Source organism: Sinohyriopsis cumingii, chromosome 4, assembly GCF_028554795.1.
Source record: "Sinohyriopsis cumingii isolate HCF-2022 chromosome 4, ASM2855479v2, whole genome shotgun sequence".
Lineage (NCBI taxonomy): Eukaryota > Metazoa > Mollusca > Bivalvia > Unionida > Unionidae > Sinohyriopsis > Sinohyriopsis cumingii.
In genome coordinates, this window is record NC_142964.1 from 109,589,139 (window position 1) to 109,608,043 (window position 18,905).

Sequence of the window (18,905 nt, forward strand, 5' to 3'; positions counted from 1 at the left end):
TGATTTGATGTGTGTGACTGCGTGACATTTACTGCACTCAAACATAAGAATCATGTGTACCAATTGAGTACTAGCATGCAAATGTTTGCCACAAAAATCTAGTTTACACAATTTGTTAAATTTAAGCATTTGCCAGAACATTCTAGCAAGCAGAGTTTATTAAATTTAAAAATTTGCCAGAACACTCTAGCATTCATTGTTTGGTACATTTAAGCATCTACCAGAACACTCTAGCATTCACTCTGTTACATTTAAGTATTTGCCAGAACACTCTAGCATTCACCATTTGTTACATTCAAGTATTTGCCAGAACACTCTAGTATTCACTGTCTGTTACATTTAAGCATTTGCCAGAACACGCAGACATTCATTGTTTGTTACATTTAAGCATCTGCCAGAACACTCTATCATTCACTGTCTGTTACGTTAAGCATTTGCCAGAACACTCTAGCATTCACTGTCTGTTATATATAAGCATTTGCCAGAACAATTGAGCATGCACTACTTATTAAATTTAAACATCTGACAGAACAATCTGGGATGCATTATTTGTTAAATGTAAGCATTTGCTTTAATTCTCTAGCATGCACTGTTTGCTATATTTAAGTATTTCCCACACTCTTGCATGCACACTTTGTTAAATGTAAGCATTTGCTTTAACTCTCTAGCATGCACTGTTTGCTATATTTAAGCATTTCCCACACTCTTGCATGCACACTTTGTTAAATGTAAGCATTTGCTTTAACTCTCTAGCATGCACTGTTTGCTATATTTAAGCATTTCCCACACTCTTGCATGCACACTTTGTTAAATGCAAGCATTTGCTTTAACTCTCTAGCATGCACTGTTTGCTATATTTAAGCATTTCCCACACTCTAGCATGCACTGTTTGCTATATTTAAGCATTTCCCACACTCTAACATGCACTGTTTGCTATATTTAAGCATTTCCCACACTCTAGCATGCACTGTTTGCTATATTTATGCATTTCCCACACTCTTGCATGCACACTTTGTTAAATGTAAGCATTTGCTTTAACTCTCTAGCATGCACTGTTTGCTATATTTAAGCATTTCCCACACTCTTGCATGCACTGTTTGCTATATTTAAGCATTTCCCACACTCTAGCATGCACTGTTTGCTATATTTAAGCATTTCCCACACTCTTGCATGCACTGTTTGCTATATTTAAGCATTTCCCACACTCTAGCATGCACTGTTTGTTATATTTAAGCATTTCCCACACTCTTGCATGCACTGTTTGCTATATTTAAGCATTTCCCACACTCTTGCATGCACTGTTTGCTACATTTAAGCATTTCCCACACTCTTGAATGCACTGTTTGCTATATTTAAGCATTTCCCACACTCTTGCATGCACACTTTGTTAAGTTCAAGTGATTGCCAGAACATTCTGGAATGACAAGCATGCACCAGTTGTTCAGTTCAAGTGTTGCCATAACATCCCAGCATGCACCAATTGTTCAGTTCAAGTGTTGCCATAACATCCCAGCATGCACTGTTTGTTCATGTCAAGTATTTACCTGAACATTCTAGCATAAACAGTTTATTCTGGCATACACAGTCTACACAGTTCAAGAGTTAGCCACTCTGGTGCACAGATTGTTCTGTTCAAGTGCCTGCCAGAACACTTTTGCATACATAGTTTGTTCAGTTCAAGTGTTTGCCACATCACTCTAGTACGCACAGTTTGTTCAGTTCAAGTGTTTCCATAACATCCCAGCATGCAGTCTGTTCAATTCAAGTATTTACCAGAATATTCTAACATAAACAGTTTATTCTGGCATATACAGATTGTTCTGTTCATGTGCTTGCCAGTACATTTTAGCATGCATAGTTTATTCAGTTTAAGTGTTTCCACATCACTCTAGTATGCACAGTTTGTTCAGGTCAGGTGTTTGCTACAAGACTCCAGCAAGCATAGTTTGTTCAAGTGTTTTCCTGAAATCTCTAACATGCATGATTTGTTCAGTTTAAGTGTTTGCCAGAACATTCCAGCATTAGTACCAGTGTTTGCTAGAGCACTTTAGCAAACAGTTGCATTGTCAAGTGTTTCTCACAACAATCTAGCATGCACAGTTTGTTTAGATTAAGAGTTTGCCAGACCACTCTAGCATGCAGTTTAAGAGTTTGCCAGACCACTCTAGCATGCAGATTAAGTGTTTGCCAGAACACTCTAGCACTCACAGTTTGTTCAGTTTAAGTTTACCAGAACACTCAAGCAGTAGTTTGTTCCGTTTTAAGTGTTCACCAGAACACTCTATCTTGCAGTTTAAGCATTTGCCAGGACAATCTCGTATGCACAGTTTGTTCAATTTAAATGTTTGCCAGAACAAAATGGAGCAACTAAAATGCACAGCTTGATCAGTTCAAGTATCTGCTAGAACACTCAGCAAAAACTTTGCACCCATGGAATCTGTCTTTATTCTCAAATTCTTCTGTAAGTTCTGGCAAATATTTGATCTTAACAAACTATATGGACTCTGGAAATAATACTTTTGGTATTCTGCATTTCCCCCAAATATGCCTTCATCAATAACTGGCATAGAGTACAGCAATATATACATCTGATGCAAATAAATTCATTACACAGCTTGTGTTTCATGACAAAAAAAAGTAAAGACAGACCTGCACATTTATTGCACAGTTTGGAACTTTGAGTATCTCCTCCAAACACTGTGTATGTCCACCATGGGCTGCCCAATGTACTGGAGTAGAACCTGCCTTGTCTAGACCATTTACAGATACCTGGGAATAAAGTCAGGCATTGCTATGTCAGGAATACTGATTACTATAACTACAAAAAAATCAAGAGAGTATACACAAAGTAAGAATGGTAGATAAATCAAATCTTATTTAATAGCCTTATGATGAACAATTAGCTCACCATAAAGACTGTCTTACAGTTTTATCATAAGGGTAATCATTGCAAATTATTGATAAAATTCAATCCTTACAATTTTATTGCTTGTCTGGTGTAACTGAATCTGATTTGTTTAAAGAGAACTATGCTAAAACACTTACTATATAAACCATTCATTTTATGCTAATATCTTGTGCTCACATATGTCTGGTAAACGTGTATGTGCTTAACTTGGCAAAAAAATATATCTCATCAAGTGTTTTAAGATTGTGATTTGACTTGGCATACAAAGTACATCTTATATAGTTTTTAAGATTGTGGCATACAAAATAGTCTTATAAATGTTTAAGATTGTGACTTGATTTGAAATACAAAATATATTATATAAAGTGTTAAAGATAGTGACTTGATGTGGCATGCAAAATAAATTTTATAAAGTGTTCAAAATTGTGACTTGACTTGAAATATAAAATAAATCTTATAAAGTGTTTAAGATTATGATTTGACTTGACATACAAAATAAATCTTATATAGTTTTCAAGATTATGACTTGACAAGGCATACAAAATATATCTTATAAAATGTTTAAGATAGTGACTTCACTTGGCATACAAACTTTATCTCATAGTTGTTTAAGATTTTGACTTGACTTGGCATACAAAACATATATGATACAGTGTTTAAGATTTTGACTTGACTTGGCATACAAAATAATTCTTATAAAGTGTTTAAGATTAGGACTTACGTTATTAGCAATGCATTCTTGAAGAAAAGGCAAGTTACCCCTCTTGCTTGCCTCATGAAGTGGACAGTCTATAGACTCAGTGTTTTCCTCCACTGAAACAGCAAGTTGATGTTAAATATCCACCAATGAAGTGTTCCAACTACACACATTACCATAGCAACCAATTTCTCATGACCTAAACTATTACAGACAAGTCAAGCCATTTTCAATTCTGCCTCTTATCAAGGCTGCACCCTTATGCCTTGTAGAACAGTAACAGTAAACATTACACAAAAACAATAACCTTTTATGATTTAAAATACAAGCTATTTTAATTAGGTGGCTTCTCAAGGCATGGATTTAATTCACACAATGGAACTTGGATGAGCCACAACTTTTGATTCACATTCTAGTAATATGTGTTGAAAATAGTTTAACCTTTTAACCATATCACCCTATTTTGTTTGGTAAACAAAATATGTATTTACTTCAGACTAGTTTCATCTCCACAGTTCAGACTGATTTCATCTACATAGTTCAGACTGATTTGCACCTATACAGTTTAGAGTGATTTGCACCTACACAGTTTGGAGTGATTTCACAAAATTATACAGTTCAGACTGACTTCATCTCCACAGTTCAGACTGATTTCATCTACACAGCTCAGACTGATTTGCACCTATACAGTTTGGAGTGATTTCACAAAATTATACAGTACAGACTGACTTCATCTCCACAGTTCAGACTGATTTCATCTACACAGCTCAGACTGATTTGCACCTATACAGTTTGGAGTGATTTCATAAAATTATACAGTACAGACTGACTTCATCTCCACAGCTCAGACTGATTTCATCTACACAGCTCAGACTGATTTGTACCTACACAGTTTGGAGTGATTTCACAAAATTATACAGTACAGACTGACTTCATCTCCACAGTTCAGACTGATTTCATCTACATAGTTCAGACTGATTTGCACCTATACAGTTTAGAGTGATTTGCACCTACACAGTTTGGAGTGATTTCACAAAATTATTCAGTACAGACTGACTTCATCTCCACAGTTCAGACTGATTTCATCTACACAGCTCAGACTGATTTGCACCTATACAGTTTGGAGTGATTTGCACCTACACAGTTCAGACTGATTTAACCAACACTGTTCAGACTGATTTCACCAACTTAAACAGTTCAGACAGATTTCATCTACACAGTTCAAAGTATGCAGTTTAGGTTAATTTCAACTATACAGGTCAGATTGATTTCATTTTATTGTGCTTAGTCTAAGAATTTGTACTCACTCTTTTTCAGGGATGTCAGTTATGTTTAGCTCTGAATCACTGTCACTTATTATCACCTATTATCAGTCATTATTACTTATTATTACTTATTATCACCTATTATCAGTTATTATTACCTATTATCAGTTATTATTACTTATTATCAGTTATTATTACTTATTATCAGTTATTATTACTTATTATCAGTTCCATAAAAAAGATAATTAATCAGCTACTTATAATTTGTTCCATAAAAGCTAAACTAAATTCAATTAACAAAATATTTATTTTAAAAATCCACTTCTTTTGTGGAACACCATCATGTCTGAAAAACACATGATGTGAAGTGGAAAACAATACCTAAATTCTCACTACCTGTTACACACAACAATAAAGGGTCATAGTGAAGTTTAAGAAGTTAACTAAATTTCAATTCACAGAACACTATATAAAATCAAATCAACTTGTTTAAACTATGCTATGTCTCATAAACATATTATGATGTAAATGTGGAAAGCAATATGAGTCTTGAAACAAACAAGTGTAACCATTAGGAGCTTGAAGTACACATTGTTGTCCCATCAGACTCTCCCTGTATAGGTCATTCAACAAACAAGTGTACCCATAAGGAGCCTGGAGTACACATTGTTGTCCCATCAGACTCTCCCTGTATAGGTCATTCAACAAACAAGTGTACCCATAAGGTGCCTGGAGTGCACATTGTTGTCCCATCAAACTCTCCCTGTATAGGTCATTCAACAAACAAATGTACCCATAAGGAGCCTGGAGTACACATTGTTGTCCCATCAAACTCTCCCTGTATAGGTCATTCAACAAACAAGTGTACCCATAAGGAGCCTGGAGTACACATTGTTGTCCCATCAGACTCTCCCTGTATAGGTCATTCAACAAACAAGTGTACCCATAAGGAGCCTGGAGTACACATTGTTGTCCCATCAGACTCTCCCTGTATAGGTCATTCAACAAACAAGTGTACCCATAAGGAGCTTGGAGTACACATTGTTGTCCCATCAGACTCTCCCTGTATAGGTCATTCAAAAAACAAGTGTACCCATAAGGAGCCTGGAGTACACATTGTTTTCCCATCAGACTCTCCCTGTATAGGTCATTCAAAAAACAGGTGTACCCATAAGGAACCTGGACTATGCATTGTTGTCCCATCAGACTCTCCCTGTATAGGTCATTCAACAAACAAGTGTACCCATAAGGAGCCTGGAGTACACATTGTTGTCCCATCAGACTCTCCCTGTATAGGTCATTCAACAAACAAGTGTACCCATAAGGAGCCTGGAGTACACATTGTTGTCCCATCAGACTCTCCCTGTATAGGTCATTCAACAAACAAGTGTACCCATAAGGAGCCTGGAGTACACATTGTTGTCCCATCAGACTCTCCCTGTATAGGTCATTGAACAAACAAGTGTACCCATAAGGAGCTTGGAGTACACATTGTTGTCCCATCAGACTCTCCCTGTATAGGTCATTCAACAAACAAGTGTACCCATAAGGAGCCTGGAGTACACATTGTTGTCCCATCAGACTCTCCCTGTATAGGTCATTCAACAAACAAGTGTACCCATAAGGAGCCTTGAGTACACATTGTTGTCCCATCAGACTCTCCCTGTATAGGTCATTCAACAAACAAGTGTACCCATAAGGAGCCTGGAGTACACATTGTTGTCCCATCAGACTCTCCCTGTATAGGTCATTCAAAAAACAGGTGTACCCATAAGGAACCTGGAGTACACATTGTTGTCCCATCAGACTCTCCCTGTATAGGTCATTCAACAAACAAGTGTACCCATAAGGAGCCTGGAGTACACATTGTTGTCCCATCAGACTCTCCCTGTATAGGTCATTCAACAAACATCTACTCCTGACCTTACTATTACTGACAATAGTACTGCCGCTGTCACCAAAATAAAAGTAATACCTATGACTTGTTATGTGCCAATACAGGTTAGACAAAAGCTACAATATTATTTACTCACCACAGTTACTGATAATAGTACTGCCGCTGTCACCAAATAAAAGTAGCACCTATGGCTCATTATAATATGCCAATAAAGGCTATACAAAAGCTACAATATTATTTACTCACCATAGTTACTAGGAATTAGACCTGTTCTGTTGCCACATTTACCTTTCCACCAGTCAGGGTTGGACACGTCCAGTAGGTACAGAAGGTCGCCTTCATCAAATGTAAGCTCATCAGACTGGAATCATGGTAGAATAATCTGAGAGAGTATTTTCTTAACACGTTTAAAGCTGCCAGTACATCCAATACCAAGCAAATTATAGATTTCAAACCTTGGAAAATGCCTAGAGGTGATCCATAGATGTGCACAACAGTTTCAGAATTTTGTTCCACAAAAGCTTTCAATTTGTCTTAAATGTCTCAGATTTGGTATTTATGCGATCATTTATTTGTGTATCAAAACATATTAGATGGGTCTAATACAAGACTCCTGAATAGTGGTCCTTGGTGAAGCTGTATAGTCACTGGTTTATAACTTGGTATATCATATACTCACTGAGAGGGTATAAAAATACAAATTTAGATATTCAACAGATGTTGGTTCCTTAGGATATCCTTACTTAAAGAGACTATTCTTAATGGTACATGGGTGAGTGGGACAAAACAGGGGATACTATTCCTAGTGGTATATGGGGTGGGACAACATAAGAGACTACTCCAGTTGGAACAGCCTCAACAGGGGTAGGGACACAAGAGGGGAAAACAGAGATATATATCTCTAATGGTTTTTCTTATATAACATACAACACTAAATATATGGTTGGGGGAAAAACTGTCAAAAAATTATGATTTGTGTTCACTTGTGGAACAATAAGTGTATAAAGACATATGGTAGAATCCTGTTTGATTCTGGCAAATCAGTAAACCTGAAAGGTGTGGGTTATTGTAATGTATGTGTAACATACCTGTTGAGCCTCATATCTGTACATGGCCCTCACCACCTTTACCTGCCCTGAAACAGAAGTATTACATTAAAATTAAATAGAAAACTACAATAACATTCCAGGAATTAATGTCCTATGTTTTACATTAGCAGTGGTGTATAGTTTTGTATAAAAATTGATAAAATGCAGTGGTGATATAATAAAGGAGTTGAGGAACATTTTGTAGAGAAAGACACCACAGATGATGCTGAAAAATGACAGGAAACATTAGCTGAGGTCTAATCAATATAGTGCTGACAAGTGAAATGAGATGAGATCTCATCAAGCTGACAAGTGAAGCCAGATGAGATCTCATCAATATTAAACTGACAATTGAAGCCAGGTGAGATCTCATCAATTATAAGCTAACAAGTCAAGCCTGGTGAGGTGTCATCAATATTAAGCTGACAAGTAAAGCCAGGTGAAATCTCATCAATATTAAGCTGACAAGTGAAGCCAGGTGAAATCTCATCAATATTAAGCTGACAAGTGAAGCCAGGTGAAATCTCATCAATATTAAACTGACAAGTGAAGCCAGGTGAGATGTCATCAATATTAAACTGACAAGTGAAGCCAGGTGAGATCTCATCAATATTAAGCTAACAAGTGATGCCAGGTGAGATCTCATCAATATTAAGCTGACAAGTGAAGCAAGGTGAGATGTCATCAATATTAAACTGACAAGTGAAGCCAGGTGAGATCTCATCAATATTAAGCTGACAAGTGATGCCAGGTGAGATCTCATCAATATTAAGCTGACAAGTGAAGCCAGGTGAGATCTCATCAATATTAAACTGACAAGTGAAGCCAGGTGAGATCTCATCAATATTAAGCTAACAAGTGAAGCCAGGTGAAATCTCATCAATATTAAGCTGACAAGTAATGCCAGGTGAGATCTCATCAATATTAAACTGACAAGTGAAGCCAGGTGAGATGTCATCAATATTAAACTGACAAGTGAAGCCAGGTGAGATGTCATCAATATTAAACTGACAAGTGAAGCCAGGTGAGATCTCATCAATATTAAGCTGACAAGTGAAGCCAGGTGAGATCTCATCAATATTAAACTGACAAGTGAAGCCAGGTGAGATGTCATCAATATTAAACTGACAAGTGAAGCCAGGTGAGATCTCATCAATATTAAGCTAACAAGTGAAGCCAGGTGAAATCTCATAAATATTAAGCTGACAAGTGATGCCAGGTGAGATCTCATCAATATTAAACTGACAAGTGAAGCCAGGTGAGATGTCATCAATATTAAACTGACAAGTGAAGCCAGGTGAGATGTCATCAATATTAAGCTGACACTTTAAGCTAGGTGTCATCACTATTAAGCTGAAAATGTGTTGTCAATATCAAGCTACATACAAAATGTATGTGCAACATTCTGTTAATCCCAAAAAATAACAACAATGAAAGCTGATAATAAAATTCCACTGTTTCAGAAGTAAACTAACTACAGAACTGCACACAAAATTTTAAGGACATTACTGTGTGAAAACAAATGTGGGTGGGTGTAAACAATAAAAGGCTGCAGCTCTTGTGAATAATGATGCAGATCTAACAATAATAAATCAAACCAAGCCAAAGAATCTTCAATACTGGGTTACATACAAATATGAAATCTTGTGAAGAGGAAATTGAAGGAGTCAGACACAGCCCATAGCTGCACTAAAAGATGTTGCATGCTAAAATGTAGCTAGACTACACTAACAATCCAACTTAGCTGCATGCTCAACAATAAAATAATATTTTTCAGATCCATCTATTTTCATTTCTACACAATACAATAATTGTAAATTTTATTTAAAAACCAATAAGGCATTGTGTAGAAATGAAAATATATGGGTCTGAAAACCAGTCTATAACTCCATCAAATAATGCCACAGAATGGTTATAGTTAAGCTCAGTACAGGGCTTATCAATATTAAGCTGTCTGCTGAAATTTGGCTGAAATCCCATCAACCAGTCTACCAAAATTCAATCATAAAAAAGAGCTGTATGGAAATTTATGGGGGCAGGTACATCAGTCAGGGACTATAACTCTGCTACAATAATAATCCAGAATGCTGACAGTTAAACTTAGGTAAAGCCTCATTACAATCAAGCTACCTGAAATCCATTAATAATCATGAAAGTTATTATGTGGAAATTAAATTAATGGGTCTGACAAGTCAATGCTATATCACTATAGAACAGTGACAAAGAATGCTGAGCATCAAACTTAGTCGTACAAAGATCATGGTTAATTAATGCTTCTGGCACTAATTCAGTTAATGGAATTGTTGTAGTGGGATAGTGGGTGAATGTGACAATCAGGGGCAATAACCCAGGATGCAAACTATTACAATCAAACCCATCCAAGGCATCATAGAAACCAAGCTAAATAACTAATTTTGTTGAAATTCGATTAACATTGTGCAGAAATTAATGTGGATGGGTTTGACAATTATGGGATATATTGGAAAGCTGAGTCAAATTCATCCAACTGTTCATAAAACTCAAGCAGCTGTATATAAAATATGATTGAAGTACAAACATAATTAAAGAAGGTATTTTTACCAGAAACAAATATTGAAGGCAGGTGTCTGATGATCAGTGGCTATAGCTCCACTAAACTACACAAAATCCAGAAAATCAAACTCAGCCAAGATCTCTTCACTGAGAGAGAACATTAAAAATAATTTTGAAATAAAATTACTTATTGCATGGAGGTCACTCCGTGCCCTAGTGGCATCTGCTAGTTCGAACACCAGCCGAGTCATACCAAAGACTTATAAAAATGTTACTAACAGCTACCTCGCTTGGCACTCAGCATTAAAAGGTTAATGTTAGGACTGGTTGGCCTGGTGTCAGAATAATGTGACTGGGTGGGACATCATGCTACATGTCTGTGGCACAATGCCTCAGTACTGGGACAGATGGAGGAATGAAAAATTGCATGAGCTGCACTTTACTTTGACAAAGTCTTATCATGTGCTTGCTTACAAGTGATGGCAAAGAATGGTAAGTCACTTTTTCAGCATCGCTCATCCAGGTGGATGAGTGTCATTTTAATTTGATTCAGTATCATGTACAATGTGTATGTAGGTAAAATTGATGAAGGATAAATAAAAGTTCAAAGTCACTTGCCATGCACCTCAAGCAGCCACCCATACATTTTTTGAACCCTGGTTGTTATCTTTACTTTTATTCTTTTGTATTTTTTTTAAAATCTCCTTGATGGAAGATCATTACAGCCAAAGTTAGCCCTTGGCCCACAATCATCTGTCTACCCTACTATCATTTCTGCACAGTAACTGTATAATGTATTGATTTCAACTACATTTAATAGCTTGATACAGATGAGTTTGGTTATCAGCTGTCTGCATCACCGTATAGCAGAGTTGTAACCAATGATTGGCTGACCCAGCCACATTTGTTTCATTCAATATATGTGTGTGTGCAGGTGCATGTGTGTATGTGTGACTTGATTTTTAACATGGCTGTAAAAAAACATTCAGTTGTATCACTACAATGTCTGCAGTGTGACAGTTTTATAGTGATGTCTAGCACGGGGGCATCATGATGCAGACATGTAGCATCATGTCCTACCTGGTCACATTATCCTGACACCAGGCCAACCAGTCCTAACAATAACCTCTTAATGATAAATGCCAAGCGAGGCAATAGTTTGTACCAGTCTTTGGTGAGTGGAGCGGTACATGTCAAATATGACTATTTAATTAACACTATCTCTTACCTAACATTTAACCTTTGAATCAAGATACAAGTAAGCCATCCCATGGACAGTCTCTACATCATCAAGACATTTTTATTAATAAGTAATTATCAAGTTTTATATTTCAATACATATCTTCATATCATAAGGAATTTTTCACTCTCAACAAGGATCAAAACCCCAGGTACCTAACACAAGTTTGAAGTGAAATGGGTCACACTCATGAAAATATTTACCATATATACTTGCTTATAAGGTGAGTCCAACTGCAAACTGCACAGACCCAGATCTGATGTCTCATAATATTCCAGCAGATCTGGTTTTGTGCAGTTTGCTTGGAGTAATCATTAGAACAATCAATATAGAGCCTGATCTGCTGCCAATTATGATACTGCAGATCAGGATCCCTGTTGTCTGCAGTTCGACTCTACTTATAAGTGAGTATATATGGCATGTATACAGTGAAATTTCCAATACATTTCCTCTTTGATAATTATATAACACGACACAAAGTGATTCAACAAATTGCATATCCCTCAATTTCATAATGGTATTTGTGTTTAAAGTTACAATTTTCAAATAAAATAAGTGTCACTTTTTAATGTGGATATATATTTTTTAAATGAACAATTACATAGATTTATGCCTTACATCTACAGGCAATTAAAACCCAAAAAAATCTCAAAATAGTGTGATTCTTTTTGTCTCATCAGACTTAGTTGACTTTTGCCTCTGTAACTAGCCTTTACAGGACCATACAGCCTTACTAGGTGTCGGTTGTTTCTGACCATGTTTATGCGGACCTTATTATGGGCTGATTTGGAAAATGTGAAATATTAAGTTCTGTCTTTGCTGTAAATGTGATATTAATAGTTGTTTAAAATATGACATTTCTCAGGTACACTGAGCAGTTCCAAATTTTATGTGAGATACATTTATAGTACTGGATATAAAATTAAATGAAATAAATTTACTACTGATTATTTTGCAATGCCAATTTAACTGTGAAATGTTTTCAAAACAGCTCATTCACCTTAGTCCAAAATTTAAAGTTTTACTATTTCATGCTTAAATAATTCTACCACTGACAAAAATGATTACAAGGTCCATGCATAAATACTCTCTCTATCTCTCTCTCTCTCTCTCTCTCTCTATATATATATATATGTATGTACAGTAGTCCCCCTCTTGAACGGCCCCCCTGACCAGCGGCCACCCGCTCCTTACAGCCAGAGTCCGTTGGCACCGACGAGTTTGTGTTCAAAAGTACCCCTCGCGAAAGGCCACCCGGGTAACACGACCAGCGGCCAGCATATTAGTGCAAAATCATAAAATTTACCCCTCTCAAGCGGCCGCATTTTATTTGAATATGTATCCAGAACCAGTATTGTATTCATAACGTGTGTTAAGTAATCCGATTTCTGTTTTCCGATGTCAGGTTTCCGTTACTGAAAGAAGTGTTGAGTAAAGTACATTTACCACTAAGGTTAATATTATATCATTTACGCCTCACGAGAAGCCACATTTATTCCATAAATATTTAAAATTAAATGTACTTGTGACTTTTCATATGTATTTACTATTCGCATTTGTCATCGCCCTCTAGAAAGGCCACCCGCATTATAAGGCCACTTCCCTGCTGCATTAGGGGTGGCCTTATAAGAGGGGGACTACTGTATGTACTATGTAGACAGAGAGCTTTCAAAATCTGCTGATTCCTTTTCCAGGAGCAAAAAACCACAAAAGATAATAAAACAATGGACAACAAAACATAAAAGCACAAACACCATACAAAGTCTACATCGTGTTTGCTGTAGATAAGTAAAAATAAATACAAAATAAAGGTTGAACGATAAAGAGTTGTTATTTTTAGACCTAGCAAGGTAGGAATGTCTACAACAACTGGCCCCAATCATCTGCTTTAGTAGGTCATCAATGAAATGTTTGCGCTGTCTACATATCTTTCATCCTGGATATAATATTTCCATCCTGGATATAATATTTCCATCCTGGATATAATGTTTCCATGGCTGTTAATTACAATTTTCATAAAGTTATGTTGTAAAGCAATATTGCATCAAATGAGTTGTTGGTATATAATAGTTCAATAAACACTTCTTAATAAATGTATACATTTGGAAGTTTTTTTAAATACATTTTTACATAAAAATGATAATTAAGATCATCTGTTTGAGAAAGCAAATCAATGGTAGGAAAATGTGATTTTGGTAGCCTGTAAGTTCCTTGTTACCTATGCAATGAAAAATGCCCATTTTGATTCTTCCTAATTTCAGTATACAATGCCAACAAATCCAATAAGCTATATTGGATTTCCTATGCTCTGTGCTCTATTTTGAGTTATGTGCAATGCCAGACAGGATTACATCATTGGAAGTATGACCTGGAGAAGAGAAATGTTCTGCCAGTGGACTCCTTTCCACTTTATTAGTTTGTCAGTCAGTCTGATCTGTGCAGATTCATTCTAATGTTTAATGTGCACATTTCTCCAGCATATTGGGAGTTGCAAACCTTGCATGTAAGGCAGATCACGCTTTGTTTGCTGCATGTTATTGTACATTAGTGACTTTGAAGGTGTTGACCTGTCATTGTGCTTCAAAATGTTTCCTTCATCTGTTGGCATGTCTTGCATTGTTTGCTTCCACAAGATTTTGATTTCCCCTCTATTATTTGATTTGAGAGTGGTTTTAAATTTCATGTCTCAAATTTTGAGGTCCGCAAAATGCTACTACTAGTTTGTGTGGAAAGACCAATCTAAGCAGTTTACTTGATTCATTGATAAACAAAAGTTTGTGAATTATGCAACCTACTTGTGGATTCTCTGGAGGAAAGGTGAGGATGAAGGGTGTTTTGGGTTCAGTGCCATGGGTGGCAGCTGAAGGTATTCATGTTTGTCAGTTGGTCTGGAATAAATGTCTGTATGAAGTGTATTACCGACAATTTTAGTTCTTGTCTCCAAAAATATATGGTCTGTGTTTAAGCAGTGAATTTGACCAAATATGGAAAGTACTGATCTACATGAAGAATTTGTCTAGCCTTTCCATTTCATTTCCACATCATCAACGAAACGTACCCACTGGTATGGTTTACAGCTTACATAGTTGAAAATTTGGCTTTTTAATCTGCATATAAAGATATGAGGGGGCCATCTTAGTTGCCATAGCTGTTCTGTTTACCTGGAGGTAATTCTTGCCATTAAACGAAAAGTTGCTGAGTTTAAGAACTAGATCCAAAAGTTTTGCAAAGAATTCCATGGGTGGTGGCTTCACAGGTCTTGTTTCTCAAGCTTACAGATACATTTCTTTACCGATATATCATGCAAAAATGAAGATTTCAGCAGATATTTCTAAAACAATGCAGGGATGGTCCTGGCTTTTAAAAAGCTGTCGCCCAAAAAATCGCCAACCTCAATATTTTGTCGCCAATTTTCAAAAAGTGTCGCCAAAACAAGTAGTGTACATTTTTCCAAGTGTTAATTTAGTCTATGTAACAGGAAATGAAAATTACAAAAGATGGGTTAGATAATATTTTAATTACAACAAGTATTAACAAAATGTTACAAAGTGTTACATGAAGATCCGTCGCGATTTTTGGGCTGCCCACTTGTTGAATGCAGTTTCAAAGTCTAATTTTTCACATCTGTACATGCTGATTCTCATAAAATTCTCGAGAGATGAGATGCAGAGCTTATTTCTGATGTCAGTTTTTATGAGGTTCATCTTACGGAATCCACGTTCACAGTCCACAGTGCTGACAGATGACACCAGTAGTCTCTCAGCAGCCCCACCCCTTTATGGCTAGCTTCACAAAGCTTGTAGCGAATTGCTTCCTAAATCCCAAGAATGATCACTGAATGCTGTATAAATTTTCTTGACAAGAAAAATAGGATCTCCATTCCCACGAATGAAACTTACATGAGTCAACACCTGGCAATATTGGACCGTATATATAAGCATAAATTCACACCCAATTTAGGGATTCTTTCACTCCTGTATTTTGAGAAATAAATAATTATTATTAATTATGCAAAACTGTTTTTTTTTTTTGCTATTTCTTGTTGCGGAGTTTAAGTCTCTGCAGCCGTAACACGGGACTGATGGCAAAAGGAAAAGATCAATGAGTAAAATGCTGCACTGGCGACAGATGTAATTGTGATTGAGATTTTTTCCATTTGCTTTGTATTTATACACAGTAGTCGGTACTTCAAAGGTTATCAGTTTTCTATGAAGGTTCAGCAAAACTATTGTACTGGTATATGTATATAAAAAAAACCAAGATGGATTAGCCATACAATTAATTGTATCTGTTCTATTCGCGTCTTCAGAAGTCGGTCAGTTGTAGGTATAGTGCGGTAGCATGATTGACTGTATCACAGCATACAGTACTCAGCCCAGATGTCAGCATAAGCAGATTATGATGTAACAATGCACTGTAAAGATGGGGTTGTCAATAAGAACAAAGGATCATTTGTGTAACAGACTGATTCCAATGCATTGCTTAGTCATTGTGGCTTCCTTTCGTTCTACCTTTTAATTTATCCAGTCCAAATCCATGATTGTATGTACAAATTAAATAACCAAAAAGTATGTCGCCAAAAAAATCGCCAGATGGGATATTTTTGTCACCAATAAGGAAAAAAAATCGCAATTTGCGACATTGGCAAAGCCCAGGACGATCCCTGACAATGTATATAATTTTCATGTACACATCCAAATCATAATTGTAAATGCCTCTGTACATTTTCAAAAACTTTAAGAAATTAAGGGATAACACAGATGCAACATTGGACTATATTTCCAGCCTACACACTAAACAGCTTGTACTCATCTACTAATTTTATAAAGGAAAAGCATTAAGGATATAAATGTACAAAACTTACTATTTTGCTCACTGATTTATAATTTCAAACTCAAGCATACCTAACATTGTTGCCTTCTAGTATTTCAAACCAAAATGGATGTTTTTAATATTAATGAGAAGGCTGCTCACTGTCATTGTCTGACTGCTAGAAAAGTCCATTTTCAGTTTATGGATGGATACAAGACATACACATACACAGAAGGTAAATATTTTATTTTCTGCATCCACTATATGCAAAATCTTATTCTAATATTTTTTTTAGAAAACAGAATGGTACTTCCTAGACACAGTAGATATTACAAATGTTTGCAAAAACAGACAGAGTGTTACTTCCTAGATACAGCGATGTCCTCCATTATTTGTCCCTGGCAGGTTCACTTAAAGTGTCAAACTGATGTATGAAGAAAATAATGCCCATGTGGCAGTTAAAACTGACAGGTCACATAGAGTTACAAAGTATATTCTTAAACCACAAATTGCTATTTACATAGTATGTTTTTTTATCATCAAATGATAACTTGCGGAATTCAGCTAGTAATAGTGGCTATTACCAGCGAGATACATTACACATCTCAGCTAGGAACTTACTTGGAAAAGGGTCAATGGTCAATCAGCTATCAAAACACATGTCTGTAAATGTGCAAAGGGTCTCCTTGCCAGTGCAACTGAAATAAACACCTGCAGTTTGATGGCTTGATGCCTGCATTTCACTTTGAGCTACAACACCAAAATTATGGCTAAGGTGAGGGAGCACCTCAAAAGCTACGATCTGGCAACGTACATCAAAAAAAAATCGCAGGGCGAAGTAGTTTTTACTTTCATACAGAAAAAGGATACATTTTCATCTTGTATGCGCCTGGTAGCGTGACGCCTGTTATCACTGAAGCTCTTCGTTATTAAAATCGGTTTGAGGGTACAAGCTGACCCTTGAAACCATAGCTATTCTAGTCCCAGGTATAAACCGGCAATTTATCCCGTTACTTACCTCGTCTCTTGTCAAAATTCTTTTCGTCACTACTCCTTAGTGGATAGACATAGTGACCTGGGATTTTGATCAGATGTCTTTTTATATTATCGTATGGTCCTGTTCGCATTAGAAGGTTAGAAACAATTTGTCATCATTCTATTCATAACATTTTACTGATTTTGATGAATATTTTCTGTATCAATCTTTGGTAAATTGTATAATTATAAGGCACCGTTGCATCAACCACGGGCACCTGCCTACCCACTGTGGGAGAACCTTATTAGTTTACCTGGCTTTGGTACAGGCGGTGGAGGTCTTGAGGGACGAGGTCTGTTTGCCATATTCAAGTCACTCAAGTGAGAAAAAGAAATTTATTTAACGTGAGGATAAACCTGTTAGGATGCTGTCATTACTCATCAACTAGGAAGTGAAGTTCCAGGTTGAGGGATGAAAGTCAATGTCATCCGAATGAGTTCGAAAAATATTTAACACAAACGTACGCACAAGTTTGAGCACGGAACATGACATTTTATAACATTTTGCATTCGGAAATACACTGTGAAGCAGCAATATAATTATAACTTTTAATTTGAGTTGAAATTTATGCAAGAGACAGTTAGTCAGAGAATACTACATGGCGCATGTAATCATGTTCCATGATATAAGACGAAAAATAACCAACTCTAAAAGTAATGCGGAATGCACTAATGCATCTGGAGGCAAAGTGTAATATTAGAGCCATTTAATTATATGCGCCTATTGTTGTTGTTGTTTTTTTTAAAATAACGTACTTACTATAAAAAAAATTGAAGATACCGATCATTACTAACAAAAAGTTCATGACCCCAAGAATTTGACTCATGTATTTTAATTTTACAAAATATAAAAAATAAAGAAAAAAGGTCACGTATAATAAGCGCCATCAAACAATCAATAAAGGCTATTTTCTATACCATTTCATAATTTATTATAGGAAAGCTGAACAAATTAAATATTTTAATATAATAACGGTATATTTAGTACCGGCTACCATTTCTGACGGTTAATCGCATATTGGTACAAAGCTGAAAGGCCTTCGTGATATGGTTACATTATATGTTATATGCTCAATTTTTTCTTGCGTTTTATGTAAAGTTGTTGAAAGGTAGATTTTCTGGAGTTCTTTTGGTCATGTTCGTCATTTTAGGCGGTGAATTGGCATGACTACTGAAAGCAATATAAGACTTTAAGTTCAGGATGCTTTCTGTCAGTTTGGTAGAAATCCATTGAGCGACTTCTATTTAAAAATAAAACAGTTTTATAATTTTTAGTATATTTTACTAAAGGAAGTCATAATTAATGGCTAATGAACATGATTTGTACAGTTGTGAAATTCTTTATGCCAGGATACTTTTTATTGAATCAATATATGCTTATCTGTATTAAAGAATACCCTATTGTGTAAATTGTTTTTCAGTAACATTGGA

General features: G+C 36.0%; 1 protein-coding gene across 1 annotated transcript in view; it reads right to left on the reverse strand.

Annotated features, from left to right (window-relative positions):
- Nucleotides 1-17,898, reverse strand: part of LOC149801866 (osteoclast-stimulating factor 1-like) — a 28,154-nt gene extending 10,256 nt beyond the window's left edge. Inside the window, exons 1-5 of the mRNA XM_089956236.1 lie at nt 17,729-17,898; nt 7,856-7,902; nt 7,014-7,128; nt 3,630-3,721; nt 2,650-2,769 (exon numbers count right to left, since the gene is read on the reverse strand). Coding sequence (XP_089812362.1) covers nt 2,650-2,769; nt 3,630-3,721; nt 7,014-7,128; nt 7,856-7,902; nt 17,729-17,780 — 426 coding nt within the window. The 5' untranslated portion in view covers nt 17,781-17,898. The remainder of the gene's footprint in view (nt 1-2,649; nt 2,770-3,629; nt 3,722-7,013; nt 7,129-7,855; nt 7,903-17,728) is intronic.
- Between the last annotated feature and the right edge of the window lie 1,007 nt (nt 17,899-18,905).